Genomic DNA, 17,795 nt, shown 5'->3' on the forward strand with positions numbered 1-17,795 from the left:
GATTTAAAGGGAATGGTCTTTCCACAAATGGAAATCTAAAGATTCCCTTAGTCGTCATGCTTTTTATTTCTTTACAAACTTCATATTTGATCTAATCTCACGTAATTCAGGGAGTTGAGTGAGGACAACATTTCTCTAGCAAACCCATTCAGAAATAGCACATTCTGTACCAAAGCAATTATTTTATTCCGTGCTCTGCATAAACCAGATGCCAACAGGAAAAACATCAAAGACATATTGGCATCAGATTTAGACAATGTTCTGATTCATCTGGGATGAGATTTGCGTTTTAGTCAGGAGTAAATGCTTCTTGATGCAGCCTCATTTCTTGATGCAGCCTCATTTTCTTTAATGTCAGGCACACACTATGCCTTTCACACCGTATAGTTGCCTCACTATGCACAGACTTCTCTAGTCACATGTAAAAACCACAATGGCATCCTAACTCACAAGGTCTGGTCCTCTTGTCTTTCCATTCCTACTGCAGAGAGGTTGCATAGTCTTTCTGCAGAAGACAGATTAGGCCCAACTACCTTGTTTTGTATCTTCTGGAGACTATTCCTCTAAATATGCGCCCAAAATGTCTACATGTTCTTATGTCAAAAAGCAGTTACTCCATCCTAAAAGTCTGAACAAACATCCTCATAGCAACTGTTTCAATAGTCTGATTTGCAAAGACTTCTCCCTATGGAAAAAGTCCACTCGATAACTAGAGGAAAAGAAGCATCTTTTACCTTGATATTGAAACAGTGCATTGTGTTTATGGAAGATTTTATGTAATTCTTCAGTTTGAATCTGTGACACTTTTTATACTGCACTCATCACTGTAGTAGCTGAGTGCCTTCAAGTAGTGCATTAAGCAATGAGACTACACATCTGTCACATGCTATTTGTACTCTCATCCTCTCCTGAGAGGGACAAGCATGTGCAGTGGAGTGTCTTGTTTTAGTAGGGGCTTTTAAACTTATTTTAAAAAAATACCTGTTGGGGGGTGTGTGTGTGTGTGTGTGTGTGTGTGTTAGGGAAGACAAGGTCAAATAAATGTGTGTTGCATTTGGATTGGGAAGTAGGGAGATTTGTGATTATCCTTAGTTTGTGGGAGAGTTCATTCCAAAGTCTCCGAACAGTCCTGGTGAAGGATCTGTCTCTCACACAGATGAGGTTTACTCTTACTGTGTTAAACATAAACTACTAAAAAAAAAAAAGCATTTTTCTTTTGCACAGTAAAGTTTCGAAGCTGTATTAAGTCAATGTTCAATTGTAAACTTTTGGAAGAACAGCCGTAATGTTTTGTTCAAAGTTACGGAAAACCTCCATTCCCAAGATGTTCGTAACTCTGAGATTCTTTTGTATCTTGAGCCCAGGCCATGGAACGCTTTGAAGATAAGGACCAATATCTTGAACTTGATTCAGAATTCTATCTGGAGCCAGTTTAGAGAGTAGGATGTGTTCATAGTAGCCTGTGTTTTTGAGGAGACTGTGCTGCAGCGTTTTATAGTAGTTGGAGGTTCCGAAGTGCTGAAGGTTTCATGCCCAGGTATACCGCATTGCTGTCGTCCAGCCAAAAGATGATGAAGGCTTGAATAACTGAGGCCAGCTCTTCTTCTGCCATGATGAGATGGAGTCTCGTAGCCAACTGGAGATGATAGAAAGCATTACTCACAAATGTTGCAGTGTGAGAGCTCAGGATCAGTGAGAAATCCAATAGTACTCCTAGACTATAGACTGAAATGACCATTTGTCGATGTGAACCTTCAACCAAGGAGACTGTACTGTGCCTGCAGACTCCTCTAAATACTTCCCTCCTCCCTCTAGCATCACCTCTATTTATTTTGCTCAAGTTCAACTTCAGCTAGCTATACTTCATCCATGACCTGATCTCACCTAAACATTGGGCCATCATGTTGGTAGTGGTGTGGTTATATGTGATGAAGGATAGGCATAGCTGTGTGCCATCTGCATATTGCTGGCACTCAAGTCTGTGTTGAGTGACTAGTAGTTGTATGTAAATATTGAAAAGGACCAGAAAGAGAACTGATCCTTGTGGAAGCCCACAAGTGAGGGGCCTACTGGTGGAGGTGCACGGCATCATTACTTGTTGGGAGTGTCCTTTCAGGAAGGACTCAAATCATTTTAACACATTACCCTAGTCTCCTGCCACCTCTCTCAGGTGAGACAGCAGTATCTCATGGTCAGCAGTGTCGAACTTTACAAAAGCATCCTTAAACTATACACAGAAATAATCTCAAACACTTCCTAATATAAATGCTGTTCAGACTATAAATTCTTTTGGTCAAGGTCCATGTCATTACCGGTTTCTATGCGGAATCTAGTATACTTGAAAATATAAAATAATAATTGGACTTACAGGTGTGGAATTTTAAGCCTTTTCCCCTGAAAATCTCTACGCTTTAGAATCATATTGATAGTTTCCTCTGATCTGGTCTTTCTCCATTATCAAAAAGATTTCCTGAAAATAAGCAGTTGAACATTTTCATCTGTAATTTCACATCACTTATAGATGAAACTTACTGCTACCTGGTGATTTGTCCACATATTCAAATATTTACTTTCCACTACTTTATGTCAATCTCTCCTAATTTATCCTCACTAGTATCTGTGGATGCAGTCACATTCTCATTATCAAATACAGATGCAAAGAAACTGTTTAGTTTTTCTGCCATTTCTTTTCCAGTAAAAATAATTACATTGCCCCCTTGTGGTTCTTTAAAATATCAGAGGACTGAAAAATAAAAGAATATTTTACATTATTATCCTTAGCTATCGTTTAGCTTATACTTTTTTGTTCTTTCTTAATTTAAACCCCTTTTATTTTGTAAAACTTAATACTGACTTGCTCTGATTTCTAGAAATCCTTCTTTTCTTGTAATGCACTTTAACAATTTTAAACCAAAATATATATACTTTGTGTAGACTTAATAAAAGTAAGCACACTGAGACATCTCCACAATATCTAAACTTGAACCACGTATCTACAATACCACTTTCTACAAACTCTACCAATCAGGTTTGCTTAGTACCATCCTTATTTTATCATCTTGAGTCTCTTTTCCTCCTGTGTAACTGCTCTGCTGTGCTATTGTATTGCAGTCTAGAGACCCCTTTGGTAGTTAGATATAGCAGCGTTAGCCTCCATTTGACATGTCCTCCTTTTTATTGGTTTGTCACCATCTTAAAATTACTTTAATATAGTTATTTGTGTTACTTTGCTTTAACACTACATTTTAAAGAAGGGGAGGAAATCCCCAACATAATTAAGGATCACACAATAAAGAATAAACTAGTGGATCTCAACCTCTTCAATATCATGACTCCACATTACAACAGGAAAAAGTTTCAGGACCCAGTTTCCTTCTACCCATAACAAAAGGGACACTCCCTCAACCCCTTAAGAATTGGGACCTCCAGGCTGACAACCCAGGGAGTCAACTGCTATATAAATCCGCTTTTTATACTGCTTGGTACTGATAGTGGAATTCTAAGCTACAAATATGGGGGACTCTCACTCCTGGATTTTGTCATAGCTGATCTGAAGTTAGTATGTTCTTGATTAAAACATTTTTTTAAATGCATCTGAAAATAGAGAATATCTTCTCCGGAATATGTTATTCTGAGAGCGCACACTGGATCTCAGGCGTGTAAGACTCACTTCTTCAGATACAGCATTTTAGGTACTTTTGAGGGCAGCTTATCTGACATAAGAATTTGTTATGAAAGGCTAATGGGGAAGGGAGGGGGGCAGGTGAAGAACATCTAGGGAACCTTAGGGGATTTCACAATATGGGTGGGGCCCATGATAACACTTCATATGGTCAGGGAGGTGTTGAACAACTTTTTGTGTTTCCCTTAGTTCAAGCTGACATGAGAAGTTGGAAACACCCAACCATCAGATGCCAGGGAAACAGGGTAAGCTTGGCAGTGGGCTTGAGGGGAGGGATAGGGCACAAACCAAATTGTCTATTAAATAGCAAAGACTATCCAAGGCGCTGTTGTGTTAAACCTGGTTACAGGTTTTTATTTTCTGTACTGTTATACTAGTTCTTAGTGCTGTTAATAAGAGAGAAACTAATGTTCCAAGGAATCAGTCCTGAAACTAGATATGCTAGCACAAGAGTCCCTTCGAAATCAGTCCCAGGTTCACACTATGTGTAGGATTGGGACTTAAATCTATTTTGGATTTTTTTTATTTACCTAGATCCACCTTCAGGAAAGGGGGATACAGTGTGTGGATTTCAGTGAATTCTGAACTTTGTTGGAGATACTGGTTTTGGGGCAGAAAGGGCAGTTCTTTAGGAATCCTTAGCTTTCTTTCCTCATGGTATATTACTTAATAAAATCATTTTTTAAATGTATGGTCTTTTTACTGTTTAAATCTTTAGTATTAAAACAACTCTTACAAGAGAGCAAATAAAGTACAAAATAAGTATTTCAGAAAGGATTCTGTCATGAGCCTGTGACAGTTATTTATAAATAAGTTGGTTTTCATCATGTATGTTCATTTTCTTCTAATTATTGATAGTCCTATTTTCAGCACTGACAGTAGTGAGCAGAGCAGTGTCCCAAGTGTTTAATTATTGGGGCCAGAGGATGGACTTAGAGGGGGAAAAAATTGTCTGACAAGCAAGACTGAAAAATATTGAGGGACTCTGGTAAAACTTAACAAAGCTAGGCGATTGGACAGCATTATGGCGGGTGAAATCCAGTGTAGACAAATGCATGTTGGAAGGAACAGTTTGAACTTTTCAAACACTGATATTATTAAAGGGACACCAATTTACACATCTGTCTGATTTTTTTTTTACCTACTGTTACAAGAAACACCTATGATTACTATAAATGAAAGATTTAAGGCTAGGATTTGAAAGACTTCAGTATTTTAGCGGAGGACCCAGAATTACATGCATGTGAGGAAGGACATGATAAAATAGGGTTCTACTCTTTAGAAGTGCTTCTCAGAAGTATAGGACTCAGTTTGTCACACCCAGTCTGGAGCCTGATGTTTCCTTTGGGTTTCACCACTCCATAACCATATTGATTGTGGGTATTTAACAGTTAATCTGAAATGCAAACTAAAGTAGGCTAATATGGCAGTCCTCTTTTGTGGCTCTCAAACTGTTGCTTAACAATGAAATTAATTGTATTTCACAGCACAATCTAGGTCCTGCTATATATATATATATATATAAGAAAGAAAATGTGCTGCTCTGTTGCCCCTCTGTATCTTAAACTATGGAATGTGGCATATATTCTTGCTAAAGAGTAGTTTGTAGTGTTGTAGCTGTGTTGGTCCTAGAATATGAGGTGCACAAGATGTGGATGAGGTAATATCTTTTATTGGACCAGCTTCTGTTGGTGAAAGACAAGCTTTCGACAAGCTGCTTCTGTGTAGCTTGAAAGTTTCTCTTTCACCGACAGGGGTTGGTTCAATAAAACATATTACCTGCTAAAAAGTAGGTCCTGGTGAGCTAGGTTGACTCATTAAGTTTACGTAGAGGTTGAGAAAAATGTGTATTGTTGATAAACCTGGCAAATCTAATCCAAATTGATTTACAGAAACTTGGGAGAATTACATAGCTTCTCAAATTTTGGCCGCTTTCAGAACATACAACAGAAAAATGCTTTTTAGGCATTATATTTGAGCTTGTATTTAACCTGTGGTGGAAGCATGTGGATAAGTCTTTTCTCCTCAAGAGAAGTGCAAGTGTGTCTAGTTCTGTTGGAGACTGGCAACAGCTGCAGTAAGAAGGGTAGGATAGGAATGGTTTATCTGTATGTTAAGTCTCAGGCCAATGGCTTTGTCATCTATGCTAGATTATGATAGCAGTGGGATATATCCAAGGGTTAGGAATTGATCTTTGTAAGCCTTGGTTAAGTACACTAGGTTAACCATCAGGGTAGAATAACATGCAACTAGGTTTCGTCATATACTAGAACTGGAAAAAACAAAAATGGTGTAAATTGGAATCTTCTGATTTGTGGTACAGTGTTCAGGTCCTGAAACAGGAATATCCTGCTTAGATATGGAGGCTAGGGTACCCTGGTGATAGGTGTCCTCGTAATGCCTAAATAAAAAGCAACACTACATTTGTCACTATTGTAAAAAGCGGGAGATCAGATCTTCTGACTTTGGACTCCATTCCACTTAGGGGTTCATCTACACCCTTGTTTTTTGGATTGTGAAGAGTAACTTGTCTAGCAATGTGTACAGAGCATGATTCCATAGAAAAATCCAACTGTCGAATCTGCATTTTGGTCTTTTATAAAAAGACTGATTTTTATAAATGGCTGACTGTCAGGAAAGTTCTTAGCAACTGAGCACAAGAACTGGCTATTTAATACTAAATGCAAGTCAGTTGGGCAACAAAGTAAACAAGCCTGAAAGGTTTGCCCTAGGTCTGTGTTAACTACACATTTTGAATAATCAAAGGGATGTTCAGTGTTTGATTACAGCTGGCTGAAGCAATTAAACATTTAGGCTGGTGTTTTCCAAGGAGCCAAAGGAAGTTGGATGGTTAACTCCTTTAGGCCCCTTTGAAGAACCCAGGCTTAATATCTGATAACACATGATTTTTAAAAGTTTAGTACTTTATCATTTTAAGGGAACCTTTACTTGTAAGTTCTTCTGATAAAGCAGTTATAAGATAGTTGAGTTGCTGAGAACAGACAGTATCCATATGTCAAGAGAGGAGGATCAAAAAATGTAAAGACCTTGAAAATCCAGCTTTAACATATTTGTGTTTAATATATATAATATATAAAACGTCTATTTATAGAAACCACTTAAGTCTTCCGGGCTGTAATATTTCCAGTGTCAGGAGGTTGCTCTCCAGCTAGCTGATTGCTGCCACTATCAGTAGACTTAAAAGTATGTTGTAACTAAAATGTTATATTCAAATTTGTTTTATAATTTATTCATGGAGATAAATGATTTTTACAATTCTAAATGTTCATTTCACTGGAATGACCAAAATGGATGAAATTTCCTTTTAAACAAGCTGTGAAGATTTCAAGCATTAAAGCAAGGAGAGAGAGGCATTCCTTAGTGAATGTGACTTACATTGGTGTTTGCTTCTCATTTAAAAAAAAAAAATCAAATTTCATTCTGGCAAAGAACACTTGTTGGTTCAAAATAGAAGTTCGGCTGTTTAATAGAGGGCAGCAGGTTACCTAGAATAAATTAGGTTACCAATGGGCGTGGTCAATTCTTCCTTTCAGATACTTGCTCAGCTCCCATTACCGTCAGCAGGAGATTAGCATGTGTATCTAAAGTCAGATTTTAGCTCTGAAATGGGATGTTGACATAATGTTAAATGTATTGTGTATGATTTGTAAAGAAACTTTAAACATTTTAGACAGTAGTTTTCAGAGATGTATTAGGTAATGTGTATATTTAATGGTAGATGGTTGAAGATTGTAAAACAAAATTTTAATTAATTGGAAATAATATATTTTTATAAACATGGGTAAGAAAAATGGTAAAAAGACTTCTTATTTTTCCTATATAATTTTTTGTAAAACAGTTTTCATTTTTGAGATTTACTTGATGTTGTTTTCTAATTTCTAAGCAGATTTAGAAGAAGGTGTCAATGAACACGAATTGGAGCCTTCACCTCCCAAAGGAAAAAAGAGGGGTCGTAAGGGAAAGCCAAGAAAAACAAATCTCAAAGGGCAGTCAGAAGACACTAGATCTACATCCTCACATGGCACAGATGAAATAGAAAGCAGTTCCTATGTAAGCAGTAAATATAAATATGCTAAACTTCTTAGAAGAAAGTTTGTCTTTGAAATTAAAGATTTTGATTAAAACTAGCATTTGAGTCTCCAGCTGGTGGCCAGAGACTTGTTAAATTATTACCTTACTTGGAACCCAGCAGTATATTTTAGTAAAATGTTTTTCTTTCAGAGAGACAGGTCTCCCCACAGAAGCAGTCCCAGTGATACAAAACCTAAATGTGGATTCTGTCATGCAGGCGAAGAAGAAAATGAAGCTAGAGGAAAGCTTCATATATTTAATGCCAAAAAGGCAGCAGCCCACTATAAGTGTATGGTAAGTAGAATATTTGGGTTAGTGTGGGGTTTTAATTTGTCTGAACTGCCCTGCCATATGATGCATTGTTAGGGCACTGTACTAACATGTAGTTATGTATTAATACAGCCTGTGCTTCCACTCTCTCCGACCACTAAAGTGTTGTGAGCTGAGCAGTTCATTTATTTTCACCAGAGGCACTGTTGATAATGACTATGTTGACTATGTTTAGAGATGGAGGAATTAGCTCAGGTAGACTTTTCATCTTAATAAAAATAATCCCATTGTACCTAGGTGCGTGTACGTGCAGTGTTTAAAAAACAAAAATATAACTCCAATAACATTAAATAATTTTAACTAAAAGATTACACCGCAAAATAAAATACCACTAATGCCCTCTGGCCCCAGGCCTCCCCCTTCTCCCCCTCCTTCTTTTCCCCCTCCCCCCCAATAAAAGCCTGCAGAAACCGATTAGCTTTGCACAATGCTTTGAAGATCAGTTGATTCAGGTGGTGTCAAAAGAGATGGGGAAGTGACCTCCGGGAGTCAGTGGCTCCCCACTGGAAACTCCCTGCTTCTAAATGATCACATCTAGGGAACTATTAACTCATGTGCATCAACTGATCTCAGTGGCTCTGGAAGAATATAAGCAGAGAATTCCGTTTTTCATATGGCTAGGTCCTTGATCCAGGTGGGGCTGTACAAAACAAAGTCCACACCTTGAGTTGTACTTGGAAATGAATAAGTAGCCAATGCAACTGGTAGATTTTTTTGATATAACTTTCTCCTTATGGCTAGCCTCACTAAGCAGAGAGCCACACCTTTTGTCGCTTTTGAGTATTCTTTGCTCTATTGTATGCATGAGTTTGGGAAAGAAGAGCTGCAATGCTGAGAAGCAGATTAAACTGAAAATAGTGATATTCTAACAAGAATAGAGCTCCCATTCATTTATAACAGAGTAGATGTGTGCTTTAAGTGCAAAACTCAACTCACATTTAAATTTGGAGCCCAAACTGGCATCTCCATAATACAGCTCATTTCATGCAAAAGGATCACAAAATACCACCTAATGGAATTGATGCATTCATCTCTGGGTGAAAACAGCTGTTTAATAGCATACAGTAATATTAGACAATACAGTTTGGGATAGGAGATTGGCAGGGGTCGTCAATTGTTTTTTGTCAAGGTCCAGACTCCAGAGAAACATTTTTCACACCCCAATAATAAGTAAATAATAAGATTTTGCGGTCTGTTCAAAAGCGTCTGATCCAAATTTGGCCTGCAGTCCATCTATTTACAACCTCTGATCTATGCAGTTTTGTGGCCTCCATCACTAGCCATAGAATCTGAGCCTCTTATCCCTCTGTTTTATCCCCGATTTCACAGATGGGGAACAGAGGCAGATAGAAATGAAGTGACTTGCCCAAAGTCACATAGTTCGTGGCAGAGGTAGGAATAGAATATAATCCTGCTGCATCCCATTCTGCTGCCTTAAAAACATTAAGACCGCCTTTCCTCCCAAGAGGTCTCCCCTGAGACCTCTCTGAGATGTTGCCTTTTACCAGGACCTCCACAGGACCCGGAAGCTAGTTTCAGCGACCAGGTCTGTAGCAGCTACTGAGGGGGAATACCTCCTGGCTTTTGAACTCCTGGTACACGACCTTAATCTTCATGTAAGGGTGTTGGAGTCCTCCTTGATGCACCAGAGACTGGTCTTGGCTGCTGTCACCAGAATCTGAGACCACCTGGGCTAGTCGGAGGAAATGAGTATAGCCTGTGGTGCTTGGTGAGCATATGGGGTTGCCCACCCTGTGCATACCCTGTTGTGTGCTCCAGGAGGTGAGTGCAGCCTTGCCCCCCACCCCCACTTCTCTCACTTTTCTTGGGCAGATCCTGCAGAGAGTGCTCCACGCCCTTCACACCTGGCCCTCTAGAGCTTGTCATCAGGCCCCTACCCTGCAACCCCCAGATGCCTGTGATACACCACCTAACTCAGCTGGTCCATCTCCAGACCGTATCACATGAACATCTCTACATGCTCTGTACCACCCACTTCTTCGCCCTCGTGTCCTGCCCTGACACCAAGCGGTGGGACCTGCTGCAACCTGTGGAGTTGAGGGGAACTCCGGTGGCCAGCTTGTACTCTAGTCTGGTCTCACAGCACCCCTAGGATATGAGACTTGATGGCTCTTTCATGGTGCTGTGAGCACGGGTATGTAGTTAGTGTGGTTTATAGAGTCCCTTCTGCGGCAAGAGGGACACCTGGCGCATATCTATGTCGAGTGCGTCAGACTGCAGCCCCTCTTGTGGCTCCTCTGTAACCTCCTGTTGAGGTTCTTGTTATATACAAGCATCCTATCCAGGGCCCCATAGAGTCACGAGACTTTGTCAATCTGCTCCTGGTGCTGGCCAAGGTGGTCCTCCACCAGACCTGGAGGAGGAAGCTTGCTTGGAGGAGGATGCTATGTAATGGTGTGATCTGTTTCCAATTCCTTGTTGTATCACATACCTGGGCAGAGTTCTGCCTTGCTCTGCAGCATGGGTCACTTGCAGATTCAAACTAGTGAAAATGGTGAATTCTCTGTACCTTGAAGTAGTTGAGGACTTCAGTAACTCAGCCAGAAGTTAGGGGTCTATTACAAGAGTTGGAGGGTGAGGTCCTATGGCTTGCAACATGGAGGAGGTCAGACTGGATGATCACAATGACCCCTTTGGATCTTAAAGTCTATGAGAGTTCCTCTTGGTGGCGTCGAGTGATTCCTTGGACTTTGAGGAGCAGTGGGCAGTGCCCAGGGTTCTCTGGTCAGTGTCCCCATCCAAAACTGTGATTATGAACCTTCAACCCCCACTCCTGTTCCTGTTTTTGCATTTGTTGTCCCCCAAATTCAGTTGTGGCCAGGATTTGGTGGTTCCTCCCCCTTGGTTGAGGGGGCTGGTCTTTAGTTTTGGATGGGCCTGAGCCCGCTATCCCAGTACCTGCAAAAAGACTCTTTCCTATCCTACAAATAGAGGCACATATCCAATTGAGATAGCAGGTAAGCAGAAAAGAATTACCCTGTCTGAAAGTTGAGCTGGACTTTTGCGTGATCCCTTCTCCACTTGTGTTTGTCCAAATTAGCTGAAGTCCTTCAAGAGCTTTTACTGCATATACTATATAGTTAAGTCTTGTGAGCGATGTTGGTCTAATTGTAAAAGGAAATGCATTCAGCCAATAAAAACTGCAGGTAATGGAAACATATGAGGTTTACGACTACCTGGAAATGTTCCATTGTCACCATTTCTGGCTTTCCAGGGGCACTGGTATTGGCAGTGTGAGTAAGCTGAATTATTTAGGTGGGGCAGTGAGTGGAGATGAAATATCCTTATCAGAACAAAGGCATGTCTTCAGTGTCTTAATTGACTGCGGTACTCATTTATTGCTTCGTATATTCCATTATCATAATCATCCTTTAACTACTGCTTTGTCATTCAAAAAAAATCCTCTGAAATGCAATCACATATAATTGAAGCAATCAAGTGGGCATTGGAAGGAATATCCAAATTACTGATATGCTCAATCTGCAATTTTTTTCTAGTTCATTGGCAAAGCACAATTTACCAGCAGATAATTGAGTACAGTGCATCCCTTTCTGTTGTTCCTGCTCCTTAATCTTCTTATGGCCACATCTGTAACCTCCTAACATTATTGTGCATTTGTTTGCTTTACAGTTGTTCTCTTCTGGCACTGTCCAGCTAACAACAACATCAAGGGCAGAGTTTGGTGATTTTGATATTAAAACTGTACTTCAGGAGATCAAGAGAGGAAAAAGAATGGTATGTGTCTTTGGGTTTGTAAGGAATGCTTCAGTGATTTCTGTTGGGAGTATATTGCAATTCTCTCTTTTCCTTATCTGAACAAATCTTTTCATTTAATTTTTTAGAAAACAATTTAAATATATTGTCACTACTAGGTATCAGGATACAAAGTGTCTCAACAATTACTGTTTTTTTTTTTGTTTGTTTTTGTTTTTTTTAACTACAGCATACTTTGTGAATGCAGTATGTTGGCCCTTTGGGGACCATAATAGAAAGGAAGGAATTGACCGTTTGTTTTCCATACCGCAGAATCTATATGGCATGAAATTGCTAAATAGGTTTTGGGAGTCAATTTGTGTAATTATTGACTTATTTCAAACTTGTTCTGTTTTTTTAAATGATGGCTAGTTCATTCTCAACACACTTTAAAAGGACACTGAATCTCTGTATTGCCAGTTAAAGGAAGATGAATCCCATGCATATCTCTGGTGAATTGCATCTTTTAAATACTTGTTTTGGGGTCTCAAAGGCCCCAAATATATTACCTTATTAAAGTCTTCAGTTACTAGCACGGCTCCTGGATTCAAATTCACATTCCCTTGGTCGGTCCAGGGCCAGATTTGCTAATCACTTGGGCATCTGCAAGGTTCATCTTTTCTCCCATGACATGAGCTAGGCTGAAGCTTGGAGGGACTTTTCATGATGATGAGGATGCTTGCTTGGGAGGTGTTTTGTCATCATCTTACGTCTGTTGGTTCACATATTTATTTTTGAATGGTCTGAGCAGCATGTTATGACATTTTAGTGTGAAAATTAAAGCATATAAGGGCCCCAGAGTTTGTGACAGGCACTCAGGTATGTTTTATAAGTAAAATATGGCACACTGTTTCATGAATATTAGAATTCATTAACATATGGAACTCCATTGCCATCTGAAAAAATATAATACTTTATCATTGCCTAAAACACAATTCATATTCAATGAGTTTTGGTACTTGGAAAAGCTAGCTTCAACTTCAACAGCAGCAACAAAATAGAACTTATGTGTGCAAATCTTGCCGTTACTTATTTTTGCAGTAGACAGGCAAAACAGTACTCTGTTGTTCATATATATTAATTGATGCAGATTTAAAACGGTTTCTGGCTTACTATATATTAAGATAAGTTTGTGCTACAAGAAAAATTACTTCATCATGTTTATGACTAAAATTTGGGGACATCAAAGTGAGCATTAAGCGACAAGACATTAAATGGATTAACACCACAACTTAGAGTACTGTCTTTTCCCCCCCTCAACAGAAATGCACTCTTTGCAGTCAGCCTGGGGCGACTATTGGATGTGAAATTAAAGCCTGTATCAAGACTTACCATTACCACTGTGGAGTACAAGACAAAGCTAAATACATTGAGAATATGTCACGAGGAATTTACAAGTAAGAACTCTAGCAGTTAATTCTGTAATAACAATTTTTTCTGATCTCCTCTGAGGCCTGGGCTACACTGGGGGGGGGAGGGGGTTCGAACTAAGATACGCAACTTCAGCTATGCTATTCGTTCCAAGGCCCTGCATCATCACTGTCAAACAAATTAGGATAATTGGATGGGTGCTCCTGTCAACAGCTATCCTTGATTGGCCAAAGGTCTTGCTATTTGCCTGCTCTGAGGTTCTTCCTCTCCAATTAGGTTCAGCATACTGCTGTCAGAATGCTCTTAGCCCTTAATAACCCAGGGAGCAATAGAGCCAGACCACTAATTGACACACCATGGCTTTTCGTGGCATTGTAGATCATTGACACTAGACCACTGGACTGACTTCATATTTTTTCTCTTTAACCTGAAGCTATTTAAGCTCATTTTACCAAGTCAGATGAGGATAAATACATATGCAAAAGTGGAAGTATTTCTGTTAAGTTTATTATAAAACATGAAAAATATTGTGCGAATGAAAATAACTCATAATTATTTTCAAAATAACTTTCAAACATTTACAAAATATTTTTAGTGATCCTAACTTAATTCAGAACTTCCATATACCCACTTAAAAATACATTAAATATTTTAAAAATAAAACAAACAAAATATAATTTTTTTCTCCATTTAGTGAAATCTGTAACTCAAATTGCTGAAGTCACAGGTAAACTCCTGCCATGTTACTTCAGTTATCCCTAAGAGAGTATATCTTTTTTTCCTATTTCTGTACTGTTCCAACCTCCTTTCCCAGTTGCTACCACAAACCTACTGCAATTAAAGTTTACAGATTGCATCTCGTTTTGGCCACAAGGGGGCATTCTATGAGCAGTGTGATAGCCATCCTGCTTCTTGGGAACTAGAATTGATCGGTTTTAAAAAATTTTTGCCTGTGCTAGTCTATAGAGACTGCACTAGAGCCTGGCTTTCCTCTGCTTATTTCAACTTATTTATTGGTTTCCGATTGATAGCTTAAGAGCCATGAAAAAATGAAATTGATTACAAATTGACACACACAAAATCTCAATTTTTTTTTATGAGCGCCCATTCTCCCTCGGAGTGTCTATTTGTTTTTGTTATGTAAATGTTCATGAGAACAGAGCTTCTGATCCATTTTATCATGTAGATTTTATGTCTAAAACATATCACAGAACTTCTTCGAACTCACTGGTACTACTAAGCCTGGTCATTCTCTTATGGTAGAGCTGAGAGAAAGTAGGTCTTTACATATGCAATCATTAAACACCTAGACAGTTCATACTGCATTTTAGACAAAATCAAACTGATTTTTTATTTTAAAGTTTTGTTGTTTTTTTTGTTAATTGTCCCAGGCTTATGCCTTGGTACATCTCAGTCAGTTTTCACAGGCAAGATGTAAGCCATTGAAAGTAATGAAAATGCTGTCACAGCCTTATCTATATTGGAACAAGCTTGCTAGTGTAATAGGTAGTGGTTACTTTTTAGGAAAAAGAGAGAGTAAATAGGCTTTGTTAGCATTAGCAGATCCTATGATGAACTACATCTTTCTCTCTGCCCAGCTGTTAGTTGGTTGGCACAGGTTAATAGAGCTTTCTCAGTCTGAGGTTCTTGGCGGTGGAACTCTCTCAGAAGGAGGTCTGCTGGTGTTCCTCCCTGGTTGCTTTTTAGGACATGAGGCAGTGGCTTTTACAGGCATGGGTACCGCTGACCGTTTTGGGGGCTTCTGTCTTTGTTTTTGTGTTTAACCCTTCTTTGTTATCTTTTGTCAGTTGGGAATTGTTCCCTTTTTTGTTTGGCTAGTGATCTTGGGCTTGCCCCTGTAACAGGAGCCTGTGGTTCTAGCCAGTGATCTAGTCAGGCTAGCTAATATTTATTTCTAATGTCAGATGTCTGACAGGTGCCTTATACATTAATTCTACACAATTTTAAAATGAGCCTCTTCGCTAGTGGAGAGAGCCCAGAATGTTCTAAAATATAGATCTGTTACTTGTTTCCTGGTAAATCCTCCATTGTTTTTTATTGTCTTAGACTCTATTGTAAAAACCATAGTGGGAACGATGAAAGGGATGAAGAGGATGAAGAAAGAGAAAGCAAAAGCCGTGGGAAATCAGGCTCTGACCATAGTAGCATTCCTCAGCAACAACTCAATGGAAACTAGGTATGGAAGTTACTCCTGGCAGCTCTGTTACTGAGACTGAGAAATACAACATACAGTTGATGTAGTTAATCACAGTAAAATGTTTAAATCTAGTATATGCAGATAAGTTCTTTTTATTGGTGTACTGCAGAAGAATGGGGAACTTTTTTTTTTTTAAACTTCAGCTGATTTTATAATAATATTAGGGAGGCCTCACGTCTGTCGATAAATGTAGATGTAATGTCAGATCTGTTAGATGCTCTTCTCTTTATATGATTTTAAATTTACTATTGTTTTCATCGTTTTTTAAACAGGTTCAAGGGACAGAGTTAGAGAACTGGGAATGAATAAGACATCCATAACTACTAATACTTTTTAATTGTTTTCTAAGATCAGAAAAGGGTTAGTAACTTTTTACGGCCCAATTCTGTTAGAAATTTCATTGAACTGCCTGAAACGTTCATGTGTGTGAGCCTTCAATAAGTGGCAGAGTTTTACATGTCAATATTATGTAGTTTGTAGTCTGCAGTGTCTGGAAAAAATTGAAACACTATATAAATGATATGTAATATGTACAGTGTCAAAAGTTAAGGCAGACATTGAAATGAAGTAAGCTCTATATTTCTGGACTGAATAAAAATCTAAGATTTGGAATGTGTAAGTTGTTTAGTGGATTCATGCACCAAGGGAAAGTCTTAGTAAGATTAATTCACAACATGGACAGACAAGTCCATGGTGGCAACAAGCTGGTAACTCATGAATTTTGCATTTTCTTTATATACAAAATATGGAGGATAAATGTGTGTGGGGGGGAAATCGCTCTCTGTTTTTGCTTGCAAAGCACACAGTAGAAAAAGAACTCAGTGCACGCAGAAGCATGCTTGAACCTTTCAGTTTGTTCCTGTTGTGATTGTTCCTAGTGCCCAGCATTCCTTGCTGGAGATTTACTTGAGCAGCTGTTGGTTACAAGCTGCAAGCTTCAGTACTCATGCCAAAGGGCTGTAGTTTGTTCTTTCCCCAACAGTCCACCTCTATATTCCTAACGTACCAAGAACCTCTCACTAAGTGTGACTCAAACTAACTTTTGGAAGCTGCAACCCAACGTCTTTAGATTTCAAAGAGTTACTACTTTAACTTCTATGGAATTTAGCCACCTTATCTGACATCCATACCTCAAGTGCTCTGTGTTGTGTGGAACACTTCATGTTTTGTCCAAAATACATATACAGATCCCACGTGTTGTAAGGAGGAGGAATCAAGTTTTTTTGGTTTTTTTTTTTTTGGGGGGGGGGGGTCAGTATTTATTTTGAATCTTGTGACCACTATATAAGAAGATTTTCTTACCATTCTTAATGCTTTTAGCATTTGATTAATTTTTCTTGTCAAATCAACAATCATGCCATGGCATTTCATATACCTAGAGGTCAATGTTCCAGTAGAGAATAATCAGGTTTAGATTATACCAAATTTAACAGCTCAGTTCCCTAACTTTTTTCATACAGCTCTGGCACGTCTAGTTGCTAATATATAGCTTCTTCTACTGGTCCTATTGAAGCACATTAGCCGATTCATTTAAAATAAAACCAAAAACGTAATAAGTAAGTCTTTTCTAATGCTTCCGGGCATCTCATTGCTTAGGAAGGGTTCTGACTCTTTCTGAATACCCAATAAACCGTTTAGATTTGAAGTAGAGCAGTAAGCAAGATACTCTGACAATTTGACTAAAAACAGCGAAGGTTCATCTGCAGTTGATATTAAGAAGCAGTTCATTTGTAACAAGTTTCTGTAGCATTTTTTACTTGTATTTTTAAAAGATTTAATATGTCATTGTCTTTTCATGTGTTTCTTTAATGTCTCAAGGGACTCAACTGTTGTATATTAAATTTCTAACACTTTACCATGTTAGAATTCAATCTGTTTTGGGGGAAAATGCAGTTTTAGTAGAAATATTACTGTGTACAGAAAATATTCAGTTACTGCTCTAAACATGCCATTGATCATTCTTATTTTGTATTTGTAACTTTCAAAATTAAAGGCATGACTTGAATTGCAATGACAGATTGATTGAGATTGTTTACCAAGGTGTTTGCTTTTTTCTAGAATATGAACATTTTTCAGCTACGCAGAACGGTTTCAGAATGCAAAATGTCTGTCACACTGCCTAGATTAGGTTCTAGGTTGCGTGCCTCAAACATGGCCTTCCCATGGAATAAAGGCACTTTGTTTGCAACTACTGTATTTTTGGTTAAGGAAGGATGAAAGGTACAATGGGGTAGATTTGCCAATATAATCATTGTATTTTTCACTAAGTTCTAAATTCACATTGTGTCGATTGCTGGATTTAATATTCAGTCTAATAATTCATTATGG

The 17,795-nt window shown here is 38.6% G+C and overlaps 1 protein-coding gene across 1 annotated transcript in view; it reads left to right on the forward strand.

Annotated features, from left to right (window-relative positions):
- Nucleotides 1-17,478, forward strand: part of PHF6 (PHD finger protein 6) — a 34,699-nt gene extending 17,221 nt beyond the window's left edge. Inside the window, exons 7-12 of the mRNA XM_029911854.1 lie at nt 7,587-7,753; nt 7,925-8,068; nt 11,756-11,860; nt 13,142-13,275; nt 15,317-15,446; nt 15,740-17,478. Coding sequence (XP_029767714.1) covers nt 7,587-7,753; nt 7,925-8,068; nt 11,756-11,860; nt 13,142-13,275; nt 15,317-15,446 — 680 coding nt within the window. The 3' untranslated portion in view covers nt 15,740-17,478. The remainder of the gene's footprint in view (nt 1-7,586; nt 7,754-7,924; nt 8,069-11,755; nt 11,861-13,141; nt 13,276-15,316; nt 15,447-15,739) is intronic.
- The last annotated feature ends 317 nt before the right edge of the window (nt 17,479-17,795 follow it).

The sequence above is a fragment of the Terrapene carolina genome, unplaced genomic scaffold (genome assembly GCF_002925995.2).
Source record: "Terrapene carolina triunguis isolate 2854851 unplaced genomic scaffold, T_m_triunguis-2.0 Scaffold131, whole genome shotgun sequence".
Classification (NCBI taxonomy): domain Eukaryota; kingdom Metazoa; phylum Chordata; order Testudines; family Emydidae; genus Terrapene; species Terrapene triunguis.